Source organism: Spodoptera frugiperda, chromosome 7 (assembly GCF_023101765.2).
Source record: "Spodoptera frugiperda isolate SF20-4 chromosome 7, AGI-APGP_CSIRO_Sfru_2.0, whole genome shotgun sequence".
NCBI classification, from domain to species: Eukaryota; Metazoa; Arthropoda; class Insecta; order Lepidoptera; family Noctuidae; genus Spodoptera; species Spodoptera frugiperda.
In genome coordinates, this window is record NC_064218.1 from 1,730,056 (window position 1) to 1,755,886 (window position 25,831).

The 25,831-nt window shown below is 41.1% G+C and overlaps 1 protein-coding gene and 1 long non-coding RNA gene across 2 annotated transcripts; both read left to right on the top strand.

The window, feature by feature from the left end:
- The first annotated feature begins 5,923 nt into the window (after positions 1–5,923).
- LOC126910625 (uncharacterized) lies at positions 5,924–16,447 on the top strand. Its single transcript, XR_007705467.1, has 6 exons — positions 5,924–6,137; positions 6,935–7,045; positions 7,557–7,729; positions 9,029–9,109; positions 15,328–15,570; positions 16,345–16,447. It is a non-coding gene; the product is annotated as an uncharacterized LOC126910625 (long non-coding RNA).
- A 7,639-nt stretch (positions 16,448–24,086) lies between these two features.
- Positions 24,087–25,070, top strand: LOC118265766 (renal glandular kallikrein-like). Its single transcript, XM_035578920.2, has one exon. It carries the CDS (start codon positions 24,087–24,089, stop codon positions 25,068–25,070), a length of 984 nt encoding a protein of 327 aa, XP_035434813.2.
- The last annotated feature ends 761 nt before the right edge of the window (positions 25,071–25,831 follow it).

The following is a 25,831-nucleotide window of genomic DNA, read 5'->3' on the forward strand; positions in this document are numbered from 1 at the left end:
AATTTTCTTTAAACGAATATACATAATATGGCATACTTTTTTTGCTGCTGCATGCTTGCTTACATGCTGCATGCTTGTTTGAATGCTTGCGTGATAGATGAGTCCTTCATTTATTATGGATATAGAAGTATGCCAAAAGCCAATTCTGATAGTGTAATTATTATGGGTATTCTATTTATAAAGATAATCCTAAAGATGATCCTGACTTACAAAATTATGCGTTTTTAATGTATTACAAATGATGGCATACCAAATGATTTTCTGCGAAATAAAAAATAGGCATCTGCCCTACTGAGCCCCATCTGTAGTGGTCTGATGGCTCTTTGAGGCGCGCGCGGAACGCGTCGCGCCTTACCCATGGGTCTGGATCTGGTCGGGCGGCGAGTTAACCCTACTCGCCGTCCGCAGCCGGAGATCGTCGCATTTCGGCATACTTTTAATCGTCTTTTGGCATACTTTTCATATCCATAATAATTTAAAGACTCATCTATTACACAAGCATGCAGCGCGCAAGCAAGCATGCAGCGCTCACCACCGCAGCTTCGGCTTGTTGGCCGGCTTCGCCGGCCAGCCTCAGCAGCGGCGGCACGCTCATAGCCGCCTGCTCCTCAGCCCGCGGGCCGCCTCGCCCCTCCGCGCCTACGTGATTTTAAATTGCACTCTAGGGGTAGGGCAGACAAGACTACGTGCAGTCGCTTTGGAATGATTCAGGTCTGTCACTTCACTAACTTTTGTAGTATTTTAACTTAAGGTTAAGAATATGATTACACTTTATAAAAAGGACAATAATAATGCGTAAAAAAATTCTTCCAAATGATATTCTACCATCTTCTTAATATGCCAAATAATAGTCGTTCTAAATAAACGTTATGTAAAACGAAATTATGCAAAACTAAGGTTTGCCAAAAGTAATTATGCCAAATTAAATTCTATCATCTTAAATTATGCCTTTGTAAATTTTGACATATAAACATTCGGCAAAACAATAATTATATTAAATGATTTTTATGCCATATGTATATTCGTTTCAAGAAGATTCTGCCAAATAGAGGGAACCCTTTGTTTCAATATTTTATGTTTTTAATTTTTGGTTTTCCTTGAAACATTTAAGTGTATTATGCTTCTGTGGACGAGTAAACTTGTAGTTTCATTTAAGTCATATGAGTGATATCTATACTGTATATATAGGTACCTAATGTTTTACAGGATTGTACGAACCTTATATAAACTTGAAGAGACTGATTTACACTGATGACTTCAAAACTTATCAGCTAACGGACTCTTTTATAGATATTGACATGTTTATAATATATAATAACAATACAATATGTATGTACAACTTGGTCAAAGGATCAGCAGTAGCAAATTATAAAGTCGGTAAGTACTTTAATAATTAATTATAATACAACATTTTAAAAAGCATAATTTTTAAGAGTCGCTTTCTTGTGGGGTGAGGGAGTTTAGAGAATAAATATTTTTAAATAAATATTTTCTGATATCAGGAATAAATGTGGGCGAGGTAGCAGTAATAGTCAATGTCATGACCTTTTTGTTTTCATTTATTTGTTCGACGTTTGGCCGCTATCTCACCTGATGGTAAGTGATGATGCGGCCTACGGTGGAGCACGTCTGCCCATAAGCAACCTATTCACTCGGGCTTTGAAGACAGGAAACACAGACTCCGGCAAGGAGTTCCACTCCCTAGCAGTTCACACAAGGAAGTTTGAAGCGAAGCCCTTCGTACGAGTGGGTGGGATATTGCCCATGAAGCGGTGGTGCTTCGCCGATTGTCTTGTGATGAAAAGGACTAGGGGGAATCAAGTTGTCCAATTCCCCCGCACACTCTCCGAAATGCATCCGGTAAAAAACGGAAAGGCTTGCGTCCTTGCGCCTGTGTTCAAGGCTTTGAAGCCGGGCCTCCACAAGCGCATCATCATTGATGAGCTTCTTGACACGCCTTTCAATGTGTTCGAGCGCATCTAGCTGGCATTTAGCCGAGCCGTCCTAAAGGTGAGAACAGTACTCCATACATGACCCAAACCTGCGTTTGGTACAGGTTCAGCAGTTGTTTCGGTGTCCGTACCGTCTCACCTTCGAGAGGATACCCAACTTCCTACCAGCCAGATGCGACTTCGACTCTATATAAGAGCCGAAGTTTAGCGTTGGCCATAGAGTTACGCCCAGAAGCTCAAATGATCCGTTATTGGAACGGATACATTTCGGAAAGTCGGAGCCAGCGGAAATTTACTCCGTTTGGCAGAGCCTGGGTTTTGGTAGCGTTTAACTTGACCAAGTTGGTGTCACCCCAATCGGAGACCGCCTTCAAGGACGAGTTCAACCGTTCGACCATGGATTCTCTTAAAGACTGGATCTGTGTTCCTCTAGTCCGCGCATCGGACACATACCTTTCAACAACTGTGCTGTCATCTGCATAGCCAAAGATACCGGGCTTAAGTAGGTCGTTGATGTACAGCAAAAAGAGCGTTGCTGAAAGTACTGACCCCTGAGGCTCCGTCGTTGATGCCAAATTGGTCAGACGAGCAGCCATTAATGACTACTCGGATTGACCGATCCTTCAGGAAGTCTGCAATCCATCTGCACAGATCAGCGAAAAGTCCATATGCAGGAAGCTTGCCGATAAGGTTGTCGTGCCAAACCCTGTCAAATGCCTTCAATATATCGAGTGAGACCGCTAATGCCTCCCCGTGCTTCTCGATGGCCTCACTCCAAATGTGGGTGGCATACGCAAGAAGGTCCCCAGTGGATCGGTTGCGGCGAAACCCATACTGCTGATCGATGAGGAGTTCGTTACCTTTAAGGTAAGCCAGGAGTCTGTTGTTAAGTACACGTTCCATACTCTTGCAGAGTATGGACGTGACTGAGATTGGTCGGTAATTGTTAGGGTCGGCACGACTACCTTTTTTGGGCACAGGCTGCACGTTGGCCAGCTTCCATGCAACCAGCACTTGACCAGTCTCCAAGGAAAGAGGCGTGTCAGGATTGGAGACAACTCAGGCGCATAGGTTTTTAAAACCACGGTTGGGATTCCGTCGGGGCCACTGGCCCTATTCACGTCGAGATTACGCAACGTCTTATATACCTCCTTCTGTCGTATGCGAATTTTTGACATATTCGTCTCGCAAACTCTCTGGAGAGAAGGAGGCAAAGCGCCACCAGTATCAAGACGTGAAGATTCCGCAAATAGAGAAGCAAACAGGTTCGCTTTCTCTACCGCGGTGTGTGCCAGTGTCCCGTTAGGCCCCAGGAGAGGTGGGAGTTAAGGGCGGCAGAAGTTTGATTCAACCGCCTTGGCCAGGGACCAGAATGCTTTACTACCCGCTGGGTAAGAAGCCAGTTTGTTCCCTATTCGGCCAATGTGGTTGAACCAAACCATCCGTAATGCCTTTTTGCATGACTTGGCAGCCCGGTTCTCTCTGCCTCTGAAGAGTGTCGTCAGCCCTACGACGCCTGGCATCCGCCCATGCCAAATATGCCGCATGCTTTCGCGCTTCAGCACGTCTGCAGTCGGCATCGAACCATGGACGAGTCTCACTGAAAGATGTCGCGTCCGAGAATGGAATGTAGTATTCCATGCCCTGACGCAACACCCCCGTTATGGCATCCGCACAAGCTGACGGGTCTTCAGTAGAGAAGCAGACAGGCCGCCAAGGATAGGATGCAAAAAAAGATCGCATCCCATCCCAATCTGCTGACTTGTACCGCCACATCCGCCGAGATCCTCTGGGACTAGGATCCGGCGGGGAGTGCGTGGATACGGATTTCACCAGACAGTGGTCAGAGCTACCCAAGGGTGAAGAAACTGACACCGAGTAGCTGTCTGGATCAGTTGTCAGCAGAAGGTCTAAGCAGTTGGCAGTGTGCGAGTCGACATCGGGCACCCTTGTGGCCTCCTGGACCAGCTGGGTTAGGCCAAGCGTTAGCGCAAGCTTACGCATTTCCCTTCCAGCATGGTCAGTGCACTGGTATGGGAACAGCCACTCCTGGTGATAGGCGTTAAAGTCCCCCAGTAACACCAACTGGGCCGAAGGGTACCTCTGCCGAGCCGCATTAGCCGCCTTCACAAGGTGTTGCGCTAATCTGGTCGTCTCCAAATCTCCGCTGTGCGACCGGTAGACACAGGCATAGACACAGGAACGAAATTGTGCTCCAGGGAAAAGCCTGGGTAGTTCAGGTATGATACGTCCGACGGACATCTGATCTGGGTCTCCGAGAGAAACAAGAGCGTTGGGTTCTCGGTCTCTAGATGGTGATGGACCGCATTGAGATTTGAGTGCAAGCCTCGGATGTTAGAGAGGTGCACTTTGAGGGAGAGGGAGTGCAGCCGCTGTTGAACCCTTTTCTTAGCTCTCGTTTTCATAATCGTAAATAAGTTGCTGAGAGAATGGTAGTGAAATGTTTCCCCACACAGGCGACCCCCAGACGCGCACCGCAGTTGGCTACACCATTGGGAGGCCAGCCTGGAGACTGCGGGGACGCCCGAGCCCCCCCACGTAAATCCATCGGGCCCTCTCTTCCGGTCGCCAACCGGTACGATGGCGTATACGTGGGATTTTTCGCTAGATGGCGGGGCAGCCTTTCACGTGTGGCTAGCACGCTAATTGGGCCCCCAAATATCTGCGGTCGGCCAGCGGCGCACCGTGTCTCGGATCCCGCTACCCTCAGCGACTGGCCACACGATACAGCCACACAAAACATCTCGACCCATCCTCTCGTACGGCGTCACCGAGCATCGTGGCGGAACACGGCTAGGCCGCTTGGCGACACGGTTTTGCTCGGTGGGTGGTTATAATGCCGACGGCCGAAACCTACCACCTGAGTGTCACCTGTTTAGCACCACCCAGAGGCCACGTGTAGGGGTTCAGTTTTTTAAGGGTGCTCTCCTACGGACGAGGGGGACTCAGCCTACAAAAACCTGAAAGATTTCGATTTGAAATTGTTGTTCATTTCTGTACATCGCACGTTTACTTTAATTAAGCTACTGCTGGGGTCAGCGTTTTCTACCGACTACCCTGAGAAGAAAAGAGTATATAACTTATATATGTATATATATATATATATATATATTTTATAACGTCACGCCCTGAATCCCTGAAGGGGTAGGCAGAGGTGCACATTATGCCAATGTACACCCACATTTCACAATTTATGTTGTAAGTCCCATGTAATAGGAGGTGAGCCTATTGCCATATACCGGGCACCTATTGCCATATGCTGCCAATGAGAAATTTTCGAAAAACTGAAAAAAGCCCAGTAAACTTTGCCCGACCCGGGAGTCGAACCCGGGACCCCTTGCCCGGCAGTCGCACTTGCATCCACTCGGCCAACGAGGCAGTCGTCGCTAAGAAAAGAGTGTGCGTATTTATATCAGGATCAACTAGTTTGTCCTAGCCTAAACTGGTCTATCCTATCGGGCTTAGGACAAATTAGTTTAAACTAAGCTTTTTTTTTGAGGTGGGTAAATCATCCAATGACTTCTCTCGTCTTGGGCGAGGCGAGAGGGAGTGTCAGACTCTTACTGACTAAAACCACCCCGTTCCTACTCCTGCTTTTCGAACCAGAGCCCCGGTAAACCCCTAGGTAGTCCGCAGCTCTGGATCAGGCATCAGCCCTACTGGGCCCCATCTGTGGTGGTCTGATAGCTCTTGGAGGCGCGCGCGGAACGCGACGCGCCGCACGCACGGGTCTGGATCTGGTCGGGCGGCGAGCAACCCCTACTCGCCGTCCGCAGACCCGCACTTACGGTGGCCGGAGATCGTCGCGCGATCCCCGACGCCCGGAGTGTCTCTCGCGACGGCTGGGGCGTGAGGTTCGTTCCCTCAGGCGCCCCGCCTCCTCCTTAGCTAGCATGACTGCTTCGCAGAAGGAGGAGACGGCATCCCAGTCCCCCTCGCTCCATACATATACATAGTATAATATACTACCTGGACGCTGAGAACGGGGTTTCCAAACACAATTAAACTACATACTAAACTATATGTGTATTAAAATACTCATAAAATAGAAAAAATCTGTACCACAGGCGAGAGGAGACTAAATCATTGTATTATGTATTCCAGGGTCAACTTTGAAGAATTATTTCTATACACTGGTGGTAGACCTTCAAAAGCCATGCGATGGTAAGTGAATATTTGTTATTATTTGTTTGACTGTACAGTCCCCGACGCAAGAGTCCAGATGTGACCAGGCACTACCAGATACAAAGAAATTAATTTTCGAAACAACCAAATTTTCCTCACAAAAAATGACAGACAAGCGCGATTTTTTTAAGACTTCTCCAGCCTTGTTAGTTGTTTGAGGCGAAAGAGGTGTCAGTCTTACTGACTAAACAACACTCTGTTCCTACGAAGTCTTCTGGAGCTTTGTATAGGCCATTAGCCCTACTGGGCACCATCTGTGATGGTCTGATGGCTCTTTGAGGCGCGCACGGTCCGCGAGCTGCCCGTGCAGTACGATGGTCCCGCGATCCCCGAGACCCGAAGTGGTGGTCTCCCGCGACGCTTGGGCCGTGGCGCGGTTAAAGCAGCACGATGCGCATAGGGCACCCGTAACGATATACAGTAAGCCCGTTTGTAATGTACGCAGAAACAATGACGACTGCCCGTCGCAGGACACTTTATTGTAATGTCGCGTACACACTGACGTGATGTAACTTGTAATGTGAGATGAAAGGAGCGGTTTATAAGTGTGCTACATTTTATAGCGTAACGTGACGTAACGACCTCCCACCAAAGAGTATAATAAGTATAGGGGCCTTCCACGCCGGAACTTAACTCCGTTTTATCAGAGTGTTGTAATACACGATACCTTATACCAAAATAATAAATATGTGTCTAATATTTTATTTAATTGACGGACTAATTTGATATTTTATTTTCATACCCTGTTTACTAACGCACTTCTGACATGTATTCAGCAAAGTTGGAATGTAAGTTCACCGAGTTGAGGAAATATGTTTGTACATTCTTAAACAACGGAAATCCAAACATATTATATAATTATACAATACACCAAATATATTCAACAAGTAAGTACCTCATTCTTATACAAGCTTTTATTTAACACGCAATGTGTGTATTTGTGTATGTAAGTCTTCAACCGATTGAGCTGATATTTTGTATACACGTTTAGTTTGCATGACCGTAAATGCTTGTTTCTGATGAAGTAGTTTTACTAACAAATGATGCTGTATTTCTATCGGCTAACTGTCAATGAGCCACAAGATCTTCTATCGTCATCGGAAATAGGAAGACTTCCACTGCTGAACCAAGACTTCCTTAGTTCCAGCGGCGGACTAAACCTAGAGAGCGCCCTAGGCAAGCACCTCACAGGCGCCCTTAATTTTGTTTGTCCCCGCCGCCACTCTATGGTCAGTTGGGCACGCGCGTCTCGCGGCGCCCCTCTATAACCTGGCGCCCAGGGACTTGCCTAGTTTGCTTTAGTGATACTGTCTGGCTCTGCTTAGTTCATTACACCAAACGATAATATACAAATTACATCAATGGATTCTGTTTTTCAAAAAGAAAAAATTGTTTCAGCTCATAAAACTATTGGTCGTTCTATTATAACTGTAAATTATGCACAAACAATTGTATATACCGTCAAAATAGAACGATTTGATTTCAATAGTGCAATTGTTGCACGCCTGAACCAGTTAAAACGCGACAAGAAATTTTTTTATATGATCTTTCTATCGCCGAAAGTACTATCGGTAAGAAAAGATATGGGTAATTACTATAATTAACTATTATTTTATACACCTTAATCAAGATTTGAGTCAAAAGACTGGCACAGGGGTACTTTATCGTGGATAACACATAAGTCACGGTAATTTAAAAACTGTAGGACTTAGATTTTTTTACATTTTTCTGATAGCAGTTGGAACCTTGCCAATAACCTGGGGCCTCAGTCTGCTATTACATTTTTTTTTCTTTTTTTTTTTAAGAAGACGTTGCCCCATTTTAGGATTTCCTCCTGTGTCGTGGGTGCGTTTACAAACATACAATTTCACATGCACAAGACAACCAGACCCGAAACAACAATTTGTGGATCACACAAAGAGTTGCTCCGTGCGGGAATCGAACCCGCTACCCGTTGCGCGGCAGCCAGTTGCCCAGCCACCGCGCCAACCGTGCAGTCCACTGTCCAGTGCACTGCTCCGTGATCGACAATTGTGTCACAATTGTAATAGCAGACTAAGGCCCCTGGTGCTATTTGGACGTCGACTTATGGGACACTCTGTATTTACGCATAATATAGGCATACTTACTTTAAGCATAATAATGATTAAGCGTAATATCCAAAAGCATACGTTTATTAAGCATGCAGCAAACAAGTAAACTTGCAGCAGGCAGGGTTTCTGTCACGGCTCCGGTGCTGCGGGCCTCCGGTGGCTCAACGTGTGCCAACCGTCGCACACGACTTTCGCTCACCTCCGCAGCTTTGGCTTGTTGGTAGTCTCAGCCGTGACGGTTCACTCGCAGCCAGCTAGGCGCGTAGGCCTACGCGATTTTAAATTAAACTAGCCCCGCATCGAACGGATCGCACGCAACGGATTTTCGTTTGTCTTGTATTAAATTGCATACAACAGCGTCCACTGATCCGCATCGTACGGACCGCATCATCGGCAATGCCTACATGCAATGCGTACCGATGACGTCATACGGAATGCCAATGCCTACTCGATAGTAATACCTAGATACATATCGATACAGTGGACGCTCGACTCTGAAAAAATCATATGTTACATGCGATCCGTCCGATGCGTCCGATGCGGGTCGGAGGACGCTTACCATGATACAAATTCTATGGGATAGACGAAAATTTTGCCACTTGCTTGTCCCCATACATTGAGTTTTCTATTCTCTCGGTAGACAAGCGCTTGGCATCGGCATTTGGCAATAGCACTATGTTCTAACTGACTAGCGGTAATGTATTCGGCTGATTACACAATCCAACTACGACATAATTATACACACTCTGCTATATTTTAAATTTTGATATTTTTCAGTTAAAAACCACAACTACGCCATAATGAGTTATTCCGACACGGCACGTGTAAGATTTTCCTGTGAGCAATATATAAACAAAGGTATGTTTTCAGATTATGTTTTTGTATTATTGCCAAATGTTATATCTATATTGTTTATGGTAAAAAAAGAATAAATAAACAAAATGTATTTGTCACTAGTTGTCACCCGTTTGTCGTAAATAAAAACTCCTAAAGCAAACACGCATTTTAACTGAATCAATTCCTACGAAACTACCATCAAGCTTAATATCAAAAACATAGTGGTCACAATCGAGCCAGATTTACGAACCGAGCTAATTGCAAAAAACAAGTTATCGAAGATATCGGCCGGCCAACGAGAACAATAGCGACATCGCATTCCGAAGGTCCGTCATTAATGAATAAATAGAAGCAAAAAAAGGTGCAATGACTACTAAGGAGCTAATAAACGTTTTAGAAGACACAGCTGCTTTATTACAAAAAACGCAAGTAAACATTAAGAAATGTCCTAAAACCAGGCTGACAAAAGGTTACGTCGAGGCAAGAATAAAATGTATAGACGAATATTGGACAACATTCAGAGAATCTCATCAACAATTAGTCAAGATAACAACGAAAGAACAAAAACAAACGTTAAATTACTTCGTTAACGAGGATTTCTATACTTATGAAGATTTATATCTTGTGTTATTAGCCGACTTACAAGACCTTTTGTCGACGATAAACGCATCGTCCCTACCCACATCATCGAAAAATAATTCATTTACAAATACGACTAATGATCAACTCGTTAGGCTGCCGAGGATACAACTACCAAGATTTAGTGGGAATTATGAAGATTGGCCTACCTTTCAAGACTTATTTATTTCATTAGTTCATGAAAACACGGCGATTAGTGATGTTCAAAAGTTACACTATTTGAAGAGTAGTGTCACTGGAGAGGCCGAGGTGTTATTGAAACCTATTCAAATAACTCAAAGTAATTATGAACAAGCATGGAGTGTTCTCAAAACCAGATACGGTAATAAAAGATTGATTATCAATTCAGTTTTAAAGAAATTATTTTCACAAAGAAAAATAAATACTCAATCTGCAAATCAAATAAAGAGTTTATTGGACGTTACAACGGATTGCTTAAACAACTTACAAAACTTAAATATAATTACGAGCTCTTGGGATCCTATAATCATTTTTATAGTGATTCAGAAAATGGACACAGAGACTCACAAAGAATGGGAACAAACCGTTTGTACAAATGAAGACGATAAATTACCTACCTGGGATGACTTAAGACAGTTCATGCAATCAAAATACCGTACCTTAGAACTTGTAATGTCAACATCGGGCCTCCGTGAGAAGTCTATCAAAGAGCGTTCACACTTTGTTACTGCTACAGCCTCAACTTCACCATCGTCGGGAGATAGAAAATGCGTGCTATGTAAAGAAAGCCATACCTTATGCCACTGTAAGGAGTTCTGCAAACTGCAACCTGCTGAGAGAGCTGAATATGTTAAGTCAAACAAACTTTGCTTTAATTGTTTGGTACCAGGACATTCCGCTTATTTGTGTAAATTGCGAGTCTCATGTCGTATATGCAGTCGACGTCATCACACTCTGCTACACCGATCTAAGGACGCTACTTCTTCGGTACAATCTGAGGACACTGAACAACCGAAAGTAGTACAACACGGCGTAGAAGAGAAGGAGGAATTAGTCAACACTACAATCGCGTCGCATCACAGTACCAAACTAAGCACAAGTCTAGCACTACTGGCCACGGCAACAGTTTTAGCAAGGAACGAACATAATCACACTGTTGTTCTACGTGCACTGGTAGACCAAGGTTCGCAGGCATCATTCATTAGCGAGAAGGCGACACAACTACTTAAATTAACCAGGCGTACAGCAAGAGGAAGTATCATTGGAGTGGGATCTACAAAAACTAACGTCAATCACGTGGTACAACTAAGGATTAGTTCTCGATTGCATTCAAGCTTCGAGATCAACATTGAAGCATACGTCATGAGTAAACAGTTAACCACGAAAATCCCTTCCAAAGCTGTTACTGTCACACATTGGCCACACCTAGAGGGACTCAACCTGGCTGATCCGGAGTATCACAAACCGGGTCCAATAGACTTGCTCCTTGGTGTTAAAGAGTATGCACAAATCGTGCAGCAACAATTAATCAAAGGTCCTCCGGGTTCTCCATGTGCACAAGAAACAAACCTGGGATGGATTCTGTTTGGAGAAATCAATACCAGTGTAAGAGAAGAAAGTTTTCTGGTCCTTCATCAACAAATAGAAGTAGAAAACATGTTAAAATCCCTTTGGGAAATTGACACAGACAAGAAAAGAAAATTAACAAGAGAAGAAAAGCTATGTGAAGCTATATATGAAAAAAATCAGACAAGAACAAAAGAAGGAAGATATGTAGTAAGCTTACCATTTAAAACTGAAAATCCCTTATCTCCCAATGGAAACACTAAAGAAATAGCAAGAAAGAGACTACTACAGCTTGAAAGAAGATTCAGAAAGGAACCTACACTAAAAGATAACTATCAAAAGGCCATGCAAGAATATATAAAATCAAACTACATGGAAGAAATACCTGAAAATGAAAGTAATAAAAACAAATCTGTGTACTTACCTCATCACGCAGTTGTCCGCGCTGACAGAGAAACTTCAAAGACACGCGTCGTATTTGATGCTTCGGCTAAAGGGTCGAATAACGTTTCTCTCAATGATGAGCTACTTGTAGGTCCTCAACTGCAAGACGACCTTAGAGATATTGTTATGCGATCGAGACTATATCGTGTCTGCTATGCCAGTGACATCCAGAAGATGTATCTTCAGGTTTTACTACACAAACAAGACGCCGATACATATCATCGCCTTCTGTGGCGAGAAGAAGAATCAGATCCAATCAAAGAATACCGTATGCTTCGTGTTACTTTTGGTACAGCTTCAGCACCCTATCTAGCAGTCAGAACTCTTCATCAAGTGGCTGACGATGAAGGTGAAAACCATCCAGAAGCCGTACGAGTTATCAAATCAGATTTTTATATGGATGATCTGATCTCAGGCGAGGATACAGCAGAGAAAGCTATACAGACAGCTCAAGAAGTGTCATCTATATTGCAAAAAGGTGGCTTCATATTATCAAAATGGTCTTCGAATTCTATGGAGTTTATGCAATCTATAGAAGCCAATAAGAGAACAACACGAGTACACTTAGATTTAAAATTAGATGGAACTGTGCAAGCCCTAGGTTTGATCTGGAATCTAGGAACAGATCAATTTCAATATAAAATAAACTTACTTCCAGTGTCAGATAAAATTACAAAAAGAACAATCTTATCTGACATGCAGAAATTGTTCGATCCTCTGGGATGGATCGCTCCGAGTTTGATCTTGGCTAAAATGTTAATACAAAAATTATGGTTGGAAAAGACTGGCTGGGACGACAAAATAAGTCAAAACCTGACTGACGAGTGGTTGACTATCCGTAAGGACTTTGAAGGAGTAAAAGAAGTACATATTGATCGATGGCTTGGCACATTAACGAGTGAGGTAGACAAGATAGAAATTCATGGCTTCAGCGACGCTTCCATGCGAGCATACGCAGCAGTAGCTTACGTCCGAATAAAGATGCGGGATGGCTCAGTGTCAACAAAACTGCAAGCAGCTAAGACTAGAGTGGCACCGCTACGAACTGTGTCACTACCACGGTTGGAGTTATGTGGAGCGCTGTTACTGTCGAGATTGCTTAAGCAAATACAACAAGCCATGCGAATACCTACCGTAAACATCTATGCATGGACAGATTCAACCATCGTCCTTGCGTGGTTATCAGGAGATCCCCACAAATGGAAGACATTTGTAGCAAATCGGGTTGTAGAGATAGCTGAAAATGTAAATAACAACCGGTGGTTTCATGTCTCATCTGAAGATAATCCTGCAGACATTGGGTCACGGGGTATGTTAATAGTTGATCTAAAAAGGTCCAATTTGTGGTGGAAGGGTCCAGCTTGGCTCTCTGAAACAGAAATAACATTAAAACAAGAATATGAATCTACTGATTTAGAAAGAAAAAGGGATACAATACAAGCAAATTTAAAAGTAAATATTGAAGAAGGCCTAACGTCACAGTTTAATGAGTTTACTAATTTACAAGAACTGATACAAGTAATAACATACTGTCGAAGATTTTTAAATTTTAAGAGAAGCTTAGGAAACTTGGAGAAGAACTTTACTACAAAGGAATTAGAAAAGTCACTTATGAAATGCATAGAATTAGTACAACAACAAGAATTTAAAGATGATATAGAAAGGATAAAATCAAATAAAGCATTAAAAGGAGAAAGTAAAATTAAAACATTAAATCCTTACCTTGACGAAGATGGTATCCTCAGGGTGGGCGGTCGACTTCGTAACGCGAATTTGGATGAGCAGGTTAAACATCCTGTTATATTAGGAAACAAGAACACTTTGGTGCCTTTGATTATCGCCGACGCACATGCTCGCACACTGCACGGTGGTGTTCAACTTATGTTAAGTTACATAAGCTCAAGGTATTGGATTGTACGAGCCAAGGCACTTATAAAATCCTGCATACACAAGTGTCTTATATGTGCTAGACTAAAAGCGAAATCAAGAACACAATTAATGGGTGACCTACCTAAAGTGCGAGTCACTCCTGCTCGAGCTTTCCTACACACCGGAGTTGATTTTGCAGGCCCATTTAATATAAGCATGTCTAAAGGAAGAGGCATCAGAACTCAGAAGGCATACATCTGCGTATTCATATGTATGTCAACCAAGGCAATGCACCTTGAGTTGGTAAGCGATTTAACCTCTGAGGCCTTTATCGCTGCATTCAAGCGATTTGTTGCAAGAAGAGGAAAATGTAGTGATATATGGAGTGATCAGGGCCGAAACTTTGTTGGGGCCAACAAAGAACTGATGGCTGCATGGAAAGAAGCAAATCTGGTCTTCGAAGGTGTAATATCAAACACACTAGCACTGGAAGGAACACAATGGCATTACATACCAGCGTACTCACCGAACTTTGGAGGCTTGTGGGAGGCCGGCGTAAAATCAGTAAAACACCATTTGAAACGCATTCTGACCACCAATCTAACCTATGAAGAAATGACTACGGTGTTGTGCCAGATTGAGGCTTGTCTCAATTCTAGGCCGTTGTGTCCTATCGATGATAAAGATCCAGACTGCATAGAAGTCCTTACACCTGGACACTTCCTTATTGGTGAAGCTCCTATCGTGGTACCGTCACCTAACTTCAAAAACATAAATATGCATTGCCTATCGCGGTGGCAGTATACTCAAAAGTTGCTTGGCGATTTCTGGCGACGTTGGCAACAAGAATACTTGACAAGATTACAACAACGTCCCATTTGGTTAAAGAAATCAGAAGAGTTCAAAATCGGTGATGTTGTCTTGATAAAGACCGACGGATTACCGCCAGGAAAGTTTTCACTGGGTCGTGTGGTAGATAAGCATCCCGGAAAAGACGGCATTACTAGAGTCTATAGTATCAAAAGTGGCAACAGCGTAGTGAAGAGATGCTGTTCCAAGTTGTGCGCATTGCCAATTGAAAATGAATGAAGTTTATGCTAAATTTCACATAAAATACCCTTAAGACTATTATGATTAGTTTAATAAGTATAGTAATAGTAAATATCCATTTTAAGTTTTCCTATTGTTATGTTTAGAAAAGAACTGTGTCCTTTTGGTGGGCGGCATGTTATATCTATATTGTTTATGGTAAAAAAAGAATAAATAAACAAAATGTATTTGTCACTAGTTGTCACCCGTTTGTCGTAAATAAAAACTCCTAAAGCAAACACGCATTTTAACTGAATCAATTCCTACGAAACTACCATCAAGCTTAATATCATAAACACCAAATTTTATTTAACTTCACTTGTGTATTCATGGTCAATAGCCTGCGATAGTCCACTGCTGGACTATGAACCTCCTGTACTCAAGGCGCCGGCCGCACTGCAGTGGAACCGCGGCAGATTATAACCGCGTAACATATGATCGTATGAAAGTCATTCGCGGAACAAATCGCAAGTGCAGCCGCTTGCATTAAAAATATGCGGTTAAAACCGCACCCAAACCCGGAATAAACATATGTTGTGGATCACACAAAGATCACAGAATTGTTCCGTGTGCCGTGTGTCACAGTTGCCCAGCCATTGCGCCAACCATGCAGTCGATCATCATGTTACTTATTATCACAATACAATAATCAAGTTATTATTATTTTACAGATCCATCGGTTGGTTTGATTGACAGTAGTGGGTACAAGATAGAGACGGTAGAACGAACTACATACAACGAGCTACTTGATGTTAGTAAAAATGGAAGTATGCTGTGTTGTATATATTATTACGAAGTGAGTGACTTAGGCGAAACTACAGATATCACTCGGGTCATTGCAAATAAAACCTTATTGCTGTACAAGAAGGACGAAATGAAAGTTAATGAAACTGAAACTGAGGCTACGCGTAGAGGTAATTGAAATGTTTAGTTAACAATTTGTTTTCACTCGACTGCGTCTATCAGCGACATTGATCTGTTTCTTTGTGGCCACAACTACATATTTGTATATATGAAATGGGTAACGTTTGTCCACTATCACGCCTGATGGTAAGCAATGATGCCACCTACACAGTGCCGGGTAAAGCCGCCGCCGAGCCCGTAGCAATTACGAACGGGGGCCCTTGAGTTAGATTGCCTATTGAAATTGAACGATTTCATTTCCCCGATACTTTATAGTTTTGTACTACAAAGTATCGATTATTTAAACATTTCTGGACGAATTTGAATTCGAATTTTAAGACCCACCATTTGGGAGACGGTATTGAGGTCGCTGAGCATGGTGTTCAAGTCCTCCAAAGACTGCCATTATAACTAGTTATATCATTGGCGAAGCGGAGGTGTGTGATGAGTTCGCCACCGATATTGATGCCCGGGCCGCGGCAGTCAGTCAGGCCAGCTCAGAGCTAAGAAAACAGAACAGTTTCAGGGAAATTACGTCTTCTGTTGTACATCTTTCTACAATTGGATTGATTTCGTGATCTCTTTACAAACACTTCAGCACCTCGATGGATCTCTAGTCGATACGGCATCGCTGGGGGAAACGCTTGGGAGTGGTATTAGGGGAGGGGATAATTGTTACCTGCCTCGGTAAAGAGTATTATTCTCTTCCTAAGACGAGACACTCCGTCCGCTTGGTCTGGCTGTTCCAAGCATTCGGTCTGGTTCTCACACCCCTTTCACTACAGGTTACCTGGGACTGTACGTGGCGATACCAACAGTACTGCTGGCTGCCGCATTCGTAGCAGTTGTTTACGTTTGCCGCAAAAAGAAACCGCTGCCAAACCCCACCGTAAGTATCTCCCTACCAAGCCTGACTATCCTCCAAGTAGTCTTTTATTTTATAAAAAGCTTTACTACAAAGTTTTTCTTTAATAACATTTTTAAATTTACCTAGGTTTAAAGTTTGAATATGGCTGGGAACTTTATTGTAAAAGCGTATACATTGACATCTAAACGAACCGCTTATTTTCTTAAGTCTAGTAGTAGGAACAACATATTTATTTTTATTTCTAGTGTTGATATTGTGTATATCACTGTACTTTTTAAATAATTTTATGTTTTTATGAGCATAAACTATATTTTCATAGATATATTGAGAGGCAACAGTCATTATATTAATTTCTTTAAATAGTTCCCTGAGAGAATGCCTCGGATTAAGATTATAAATTGATCGAATGGCTCGCTTCTGCAGCACAAAGACAGACTGAATGTCAGCAGCATTCCCCCACAGGAGAATACCATATGACATGATACTATGGAAATAACTAAAGTATACTAGACGCGCTGTATTTACATCAGTTAAATTTCTAATTTTTTTAACGGCATATGCTGCTGAGCTGAGCCTTTTCGACAACTTATCTATATGTGGGGCCCACTGTAGCTTAGCGTCTAGGGTTATACCTAAAAAGATAGCTGAATCTACAGGGTCCAACTCCCCGCCCTTGATTAGCACGCTGGTTTTGACATGCCTAACATTTGGTGTTGTGAATTTAATGCATTTAGTTTTTGATTCATTAAGTAGCAATTTATTGGCACTAAACCAGCGTACTATTTTTGAGAGAGCACTATTTACATGATCATTGACTAATTGTCCACGTTTGAGTTTAAATAATAAAGAGGCATCATCAGCAAACAGTACTATCCCATGGTTATCCATGGTAGTCTGCAGCTCCGGGTCTATGTACTACTTAAAGGAATAAATCATACATGTTACGTATAAAACAAAGCAAACATTATATACATAGCCGACAGCAATATCTAACTGCGTAGCTATTAATTTAGTTAAACTTCAACTTAAGAGTTCATTGGCCTCTGACCTCTCAAGTGGGAGGAAATTTTGATCCCTTTTCAATCTCCATAAGCAAGTATTTATCAATTAAATGTTAAATGCTTTCAAGATATCTGCTAACTCTTCAAATAAATTGACTCATTAGATCAATAATTACGGAAAATTTGGGAAAAAAATTACGTAGTTAACGATAGACAACTGTAACACAAATCCCACCAAAAACACCATTTTAACTGACCCAGGAGTCCAATGTGCGCCTTAAAAAGCCACCAGATCACCTGATGCTTGATCCGGAGCTGCGGACTACCTAGCGGGTTTACTTTGGTTCCGACTCGAAAAGCAGAAGTAGGAACGGGGTAGTTTTTAGTAAGAGTCTGATATTCCCTTTTGCCTCGCCCAAGGCGAAAGAAGTCATTGGTTGATTCTCTCCCCTTAAAAAAGGAGTCTAATCTACAACCAAAGGCAATACTCGAGGCTTTTAAAATCCTTATTGCGATCGAAACACGAAACGATTGAGCTAAAAAATGGCGCCACCGAGATTCAGTCACTTAGCGGACAAAATGTCGGCTTCGCGTTTAGAAATATTAAATAAGACAGGGAATATTTACACTTATCTACTTTGCTATTTTGAGGCACTTTACTTTCTTTTCGCTCTCGCCTTTTATAACGCGGTTGGGGCGGGGTCGCTTTGACAGCGAATGTAAGATAGAATAAAATAAAGATAGAATTACTTAACCTGTAGGTATTACTTAATTTACTTACATTTACAAATTGCTTAAGTAGTGCTAAGTAATTCTATTTTATTTTATCTTTCTACCTGTGACTGGACAACTGGCTGCCGTACAAACTGTAGCGGGTTCAATTTCCGCACGTAGCAACTGATTGTGTGATCCACAAAAATAAAATTGTTGATTTGGGACTGGGTGCCATGTGAACGCACCCACGACACGGGAGAAAATCATAGTATAGGGCAAAGATAAAACAAATACGTATCCTGAAAATTTTCCATTATAAAGCAAAGTCATAAGTATTTCTGTATTTCTTCTCAAATAATATCTTTTAATTCATTTCTTTATCCAAGATATTACGAGAATAAAAAAAAACTCAATTCAACTCAACTAATGAGGTATGACACAAAAAATAGGTTACAAACTACAATTTTATACAGTCAACTGTAACCGCTACTCGCTAACAGTGGGACCTGTACCTCACGTCTAATGGTTTCCACCCTCCGGTCACGTTCCCAGCACTTCGGCCATGTCTTATTTAATTAAAGAAAAATATAAATTAGAATAAATTTTAATGGCAACATTGTGGAACGAACGCCACGTGAGATAATTTAGGAGTTTTTTTTTTTAAATTTTGTTCTTACTAAACATTTTTGTAAAGGTTTTTAGTTCTTGTTAGTTTAATGTAAAGTAACACTCAAAGGTGACTGACTGACTGACATAGTGATCTATCAACGCACAGCCCAAACCACTGGACGGATCGGGCTGAAATTTGACATTTAGGTAGATTTTATGACTTAGGCGTTCGCTAAGAAAGGATTTTGATCAATTCTACCCCCGATCGGGCTACTTTGATAAATTCCATTAGTAATAATACCTACTTCTTTAAATTAGTTACAAAGTTTAAGGGTTGTTGGGGAATCAGGTATGGGAAAGGGGGTAATTGAGGCTCCGGTAACGTCACTCACACAACGAAACACAGTTTTTTGTGAGGCTGTGGTTTCGCTTTGGTCGAGCTGGCCCATACGTGCCGAAGCATTGCTCTTGTGAAATGTGTTTTGTTGGTCGAGTAATATTAAGCGCGACTTCCATGCACGATAAAAAGATTCATTCCACACATTTAAAGTCAAAACCACCTTTTAATAATCAGTTAATAGAAACTTAAAGGTAAGGTCCACAGGTCCACATCATACGCATCGCACGCAATGGATTTTAGTTAGTCTTGTATAGAAACTCATACAAATGCGTCCACTGATCCGCATCGTACGGACCACATCATCGGCAATGCCTACATGCGATGCTTAGTGATGACGTCATACGGAATGCGTACGATGCGGACCTGCGTACCTTTAATCAACAATTCTATCTCACATTTTTTCACAAAAAAAAACTATTCATGTAATTCCCAAACTCATCATTTCAGTGTTCACATCTGACTTGCTTTGCGTTCGAGGTGGCGTTTATGTAATACAAATATTTACATAGGAATAGTAAACAAACAGCTAGGCTGCCTATATTTCTGAAGGTTTCAGGCTTTTTATACTACACGATATTAATACGACACGATATTCAATCGTATCCGATAATTAAAATAAAAAAAAAAATATTGTTTTGATTTGTCTACTTACGCAACGTCACGCCTTTTATCCCCGAAGGGGTAGGCAGAGGTGCACATTACGGCACGTAATGCCACTGTGTAATGTACTCCCACATTTCCCCATTTGTGTTATAAGTCCCATGTAATAGGATATGAGCCTCATGCCAATTATTTATAATAGACACAATTCCAGTCTCCGTGCTACTTACTGAGATTTTTTCGAAAAACCGAAAAGGCCTAGCTTGCTCATCCCGGGAATCGAACCCGAGACTCCTTGTCTAGCAGTCAGACACTCTAAAATGTGGTCAATTGGCAAACAATAATAATCCAGATAGCGGCCAAACGTCGGCCCATTTAACATTAAAAAAAAATCTCTTACTAAACAAAAACGCAAAGGTCTCTAAAATTGAATGGTGGGTGTAAAATTGTTTGCTCGCTAGGCTACAAAACATACAACATATATTTAAATTACCATTTATCATGAGAGTAACATTTTTATATTTATATTTATGTAAACTTTCTAATTGTTATTTACTAGCGTTAGTCTCCAAAAGTTGATACGAGTAGGTGTAACTTTATGAAAAACTGTTATATTTTGTCCATTACGTTCTTTTAATAAAATAAAGTATTTTCATTCCATTGCATTGTTACGTAAAAAAAGTTGTTTTATATCCACATTTTACACTATCGTTGCTCAGATATTCTATATACACATATGTATATTGTGTGTTAAATTTGTATGACTCCTTTATAATGGAGAATGTTTCTATAAAAAAAAATATAGAAAAGACTTGCTGTTCGTTAGTCTCGCTAAAACTTGAGAACTGCTGGACCGATTTGGCAGATTTCGGTCTTGAATTATGAGTGTAGGTACAAGGAAGCTTTGAAAGGCGAGGAAAATAAAAAAATTGAGGCAATACAAAGTTTGTGGGACCAGCTAGTAATCTTATAATATCGTGTAGAGTAAAAGCAGCTGCCTAAGTCAACGTTGGTTGGGTGTAACCTCAGTTTTCCTTACAATTTGCACGGCACGGTAAGCACCGTTCGCACCTGAATGATTTAGCGGTATTGGTTCGTATATAACGCAAGTTTCAACGAGACCTAAATATTCACTTTAGAGGGAATTAATTTTTCGATAGATTGTGCTGTGTTTGGTAGCCATGTAATTAATAAATTACGTAATTGCTAAATAGAGCAGTACTATAATGGGCAACAGGGTAGATGCCTAATTTTTATTTTAATGTCCGTCTTGTAGATTATTTTAAAATATTACAAAGTTATTTTTTATTTTCTCATGGAAAAAAAATTAAATATCGCATAACGTCACTTCTAAGTACATTTTATACGTAGAAATGACGTATTTACTCCTACAATGGAGCACGTCTGCCCATAAGCAATGTATTCACTCGGACCTTCACGACACCCTGGTTATATCCACCAGGAAACTTAATCAGACATTATGAAACATACCTTTACCTAATCTTAGAGAATCTTTGACTTGTATCATAAATGTAATCGTTAAACATTCTTTACAACCAATTTACTTCATATAAACTTTTAATAAAAACACAGGACCCTTACGTGTATCTAAAATACACAACCTTTGCAGCGGTCGTTGCCGGTCGAATGAGCACCATAACAATTTTATTTTCATTAATATTGGGGTCCCTTGAACTGTGCAAACAAACTAAAAGTCTTTTAGCGAAAACAAAAACAAAGTAGGAAGTAACCAAGCTATCAGTAGTCACAAAATAGTTAATTACTTGCATTTCAACATGACTTGGAACAAGCGATGGTGAGCAAGTCACCGCGAAAATTACTTTTTGGCTGACGTCATTATTCTGTTCACGCCCCCCTCCACCCCCCCCCCCGTCTCTTCACTTCCTCGCCCCGCGGCTGTTAGAAACAGTGATCATGGTGTAGATTAGGGTGACAGAAGGTTAGGCGGTTCACTGTCTTAATAACCCATTTCAAATAACCTATCTGTATATAAATTTTATTAAAGGTTATTATTTATTTAAATTTGGTAATAATCTATCTTTTCATCTATTTGTATTTTTACTGTCGTTATTTTTTTTAAAGGACTACATTTTTATTTGACAGATATTGGACAGCTGTCTTTAGGAGGACTATATTTTTTGACAGGTATCATACAGCTATACTCTTTGATAAATCTGGACCTTTTAAACCGCGATCTTTAACCCATCGCGCAGCACAGACATTTTGGCATGCTTGTCTTATGTAGGAGAGCCAGATTCCAGCAGACCAGAGCTGCGGACTACCTTAAGGGACAAGCCCGCCACAACCTCCCATACCGCTGCAACTCCTGTAAGCCAGGATCTACAGTAGATACAAACATGAAAACACCGGAACACTGAAGTCCGGCGCGTCCCAGGGAAATGAATGACTGTCTTGGATCCCGCAACGAAATAAATCAGAAGATGTTATTAGAGGAGAAGAAAAAGAAAACGATAGTTTCCACTTCCCTCGGTGAATTTAATGCAGGAGACAGAATGACTTAAGCCTTAAGGCACAAAAGAGACTGCACAACTGGGAGAAGCCCAGTCGCCAAGCACCACGGAAATTTTACTTAAAACTAAAATACTTAATGGGTCCTATGTGTGAGCTGTTATAGTTGCTTTTAATAATAGGTATGGCAAAAACGCCTAAACGCACGGAAATTCGTTCTAGACTCCACAAGGTCCGTGTAATGAACTACACCTAATGAAACAATTAAATTATCCAACATAGTGTTACGCTCAGATTGCCAGAGACCACACTCCCAGAGTATGTGATGGGCGGATTGCTCATGTTGCAACTCCGCTGCGGACTACCTGTTTTACTACCGGGTTTACCGGGGCTCCGGCTCGAAAAGCAGGAGTAGGAACGGGTTGGTTTTAAGTCAGTTAGAGTCTGACACTCCCTCTCGCCTCGCCTAAAGCAGGATAACCTATTGGACGATTTTAGCGAGAAAAAAAATCCTGCAGATGATGTGAATCACGAACAAAATCAAAGGCAAATCGAAACTGTTTTACTGCATTTACCTATCAAATGTACTATTTACGGAAAACTGTAATTTATCATTGAAATTAAAAGCCGCATTGTTTGAGTCATAATAAAGGCGAATTTAGAATGATCTATTGAGTCCCTGCTAATTATTATTCATTTATTTCGCTTTGTAGTTACATTCTCTAGACTAACGAAATGAAAATTTCCTTGCCAAAATGTTATTTTGTCAAACTAATTACGACTTTATTTGTAAGATTAATAAGCAACTTCTGTTTATGAGACAATAGATTTATTATTTAGTTTTTTTGTTCGTTATCTTCTTGAATGGGCGAATGGTTTGACATACTTACATTGATTATAAGGTTTATTTTGATCTGACGCTATAAATGTGGGAGAGCCATGCTTCGGTACGTTTGGGCCGACCGGCAAAATGCTTACCATCAGGTAATCCGTGTGCTCGTTTACTGGCTTATACCATAAAAAAGACTAGATTTTGTGACATAGATTAGGAAGTGTGGGATTTTTAGCTAACTAAAACAACCCTGGTAAATATGGACAGATGGTCCATATGAGAGATGGACAAGTTGGCACTGGGCCCTATAAATAAATCATCTTCTTAATATCTTTTTTGAAAGTCAAGTTTATCGTATCTGCAGCCGCCATTGTCCGGGTATAATGTAAGAGCCATTACTATACAATAAATAAGTATTAGGTAAGTAGTGACAACCTACTGAACTACTAAATAGTGTACTTGATGTCATACTGAACTGTTCAAGGAGGCTAACTGGCTTTGACTGGATACAAATCACTCAAAATGTATTAACAGAAAGCCTACTGAAAATTTCTACAAAAATGTATATGCTACGTTGTTGTGGATGCGTTTGGCACCAATGATATTCATTGGTACACATTCCCTAGTATTGGTGGGAACGGGTTCAGCTATGTTTTTTATATGGAAAGATGCGTGCTATATATGGCTTCCCTACTATCGATACATCGCATAATCGAGCTGCGCACCTATCTTGCGCTGTTTGATTAATAGTTGGCTACTTTTAATCATATAACATATTTTTGCCCTTAAGGAAAAAATGATAATAAAGCAATTACAAATGTAACAGTAGTCACATGTTTACACACGTGCCTACACCTCAGGCAATTCTAAATTTACGGTCGGTATTTCGTCATCCTACAATAATAAAATAGCAATATAAATATTGGTCAATCACAATACTATCCGAGTACTGGGTTATATAAATAGAATTATAAATAAAAAATAAGTGAACAATAATACGTGTATTCGACAGCATGCGTTGTATTACAGGGAGTATTTTGATTGCCACTCTTGTTCTGCACGTCTATGGCCGCGATCCTGCATTGAGGATTATAGGCGGGACCGATCCTGGTGATGAAGATCTGCAGTATGTCGCAAGATTACGACATCTTATGGTTTTGGATGTAGAAAATCAACATATCGAAGAAGATGAAAATCTTTGTACTTGCGCTATCTTAACATCAAATTGGACATTGACTGCCGCGCATTGTCTAATCGACTTCACCGAAGAGCTTATAAATGTCCTAGAATATAAACATTCAAGAACACCTTACATGATATCAGCCAAACACATGGTAAGTTATGGTCCATTTGAAAATGACAAACAAGATGTTATTCGATTCTTCAAGCATCCTGCATATGCACGAAGTGCATTGAAGTTGTCCAATGATATAGCTCTGGTGAATACACTACCGATTCATTTGAAATTGTATGGCCACTTGGGTGCAGTTGATTACAAGACCGTGGTAGGACATGAAGCTATCGTAGCTGGTTACGGTTCAGAATATATACCAGGACTTGTCAGCAAATTTAATGGTTGTTCTCCAGCAATACCTTTGAAGAAGTTAAAAGTAGTTGTCGCAAAGTGTGGCGAGAATCGTCACATGAATCCTTCGATGTGCGTCGCTCGACGTTGCAAGCAACCATCTTACTTATGCATCGGAGACTGCGGCGGACCGCTGATCCATCCATCAGGTATTATCGGCATCACCTCCAAGGGTCCAAAAGATTTGCAAGGCTCCTGCAAATTGAAATCATCATCACCTGTTTTTGATGTTGGAATAATGACACCAGTGAGTCCGTACATTGATTGGATTAGCAGAATAATTGAAACGAAAGAGATACCTGAAATAGAACCCAAAAAGTCTAGAGACGAATCCCTACAAAGAAAGTTGGCACGTTTTGAAATAAAGAGTAGTACAGAAACAGAAGAATCAGAAATTGATGATCTTATATAGTGGCCCTAACAGTTGTAGGTTGGGATTTTTCATCCACGCTTAATCGCGCAATATCTTTGATACGTACCGGTATATTCAGCTTACAAGATGAGATGACCAACTCTTGGCGTGTGTTATATCAGTGTGTGGATGTTATCAGGATACAGTCAGCGATGCACACTGGTACAGCCCACATCAAGAGCTGGTCACCTCAGTCTAGTCTTGCGTTAAAGTAATTCTCGTTGCTACTGACGGAAAACACATATAAAGTTTCGTAATTTCTTTTCGTTTCTTATCGATAAAATTACATGAAAATAAACAATTTTATCTAAAATGTTTTATTCTCCTTTATATAATACTCTAAATGTTAAAGTGCCTGTGTGTGCGGTTGCAAAACCTAGCAAATACCATTTTATTCGAGTTATAAATACCTACATTCTGATATTATTTAGATATTATTTAGAAGGTGCACATTACGGCACGTAATGCCAACTGTAGATACCTACACTGACTTTTTACCATTTATGTTATAAGTCCTATGTAATAGGGGGTGCGCCTATTGCCACTACACTATACTAGGCACAATTCCAGACTCTGTGCTAGGAAAAATCCCAGCAATAATTTGCCTTACCACATCATATATACCTACATTATTTCATGTTTGATTGTATGAACAAACATTGATACAACCACACCACTCAAAGGCAAGAAATAGCTCAAAATAAACAGATATCGGTACAAATACAAGTTTATTTTACTTCGTGCTGAGTTTCAGTTCCAAG

Excerpts from the sequence above, each read along its gene's own strand:
- LOC118265766 (XM_035578920.2), top strand. The coding sequence starts at position 24,087 with ATGCGTTGTATTACAGGGAGTATTTTGATTGCCACTCTTGTTCTGCAC.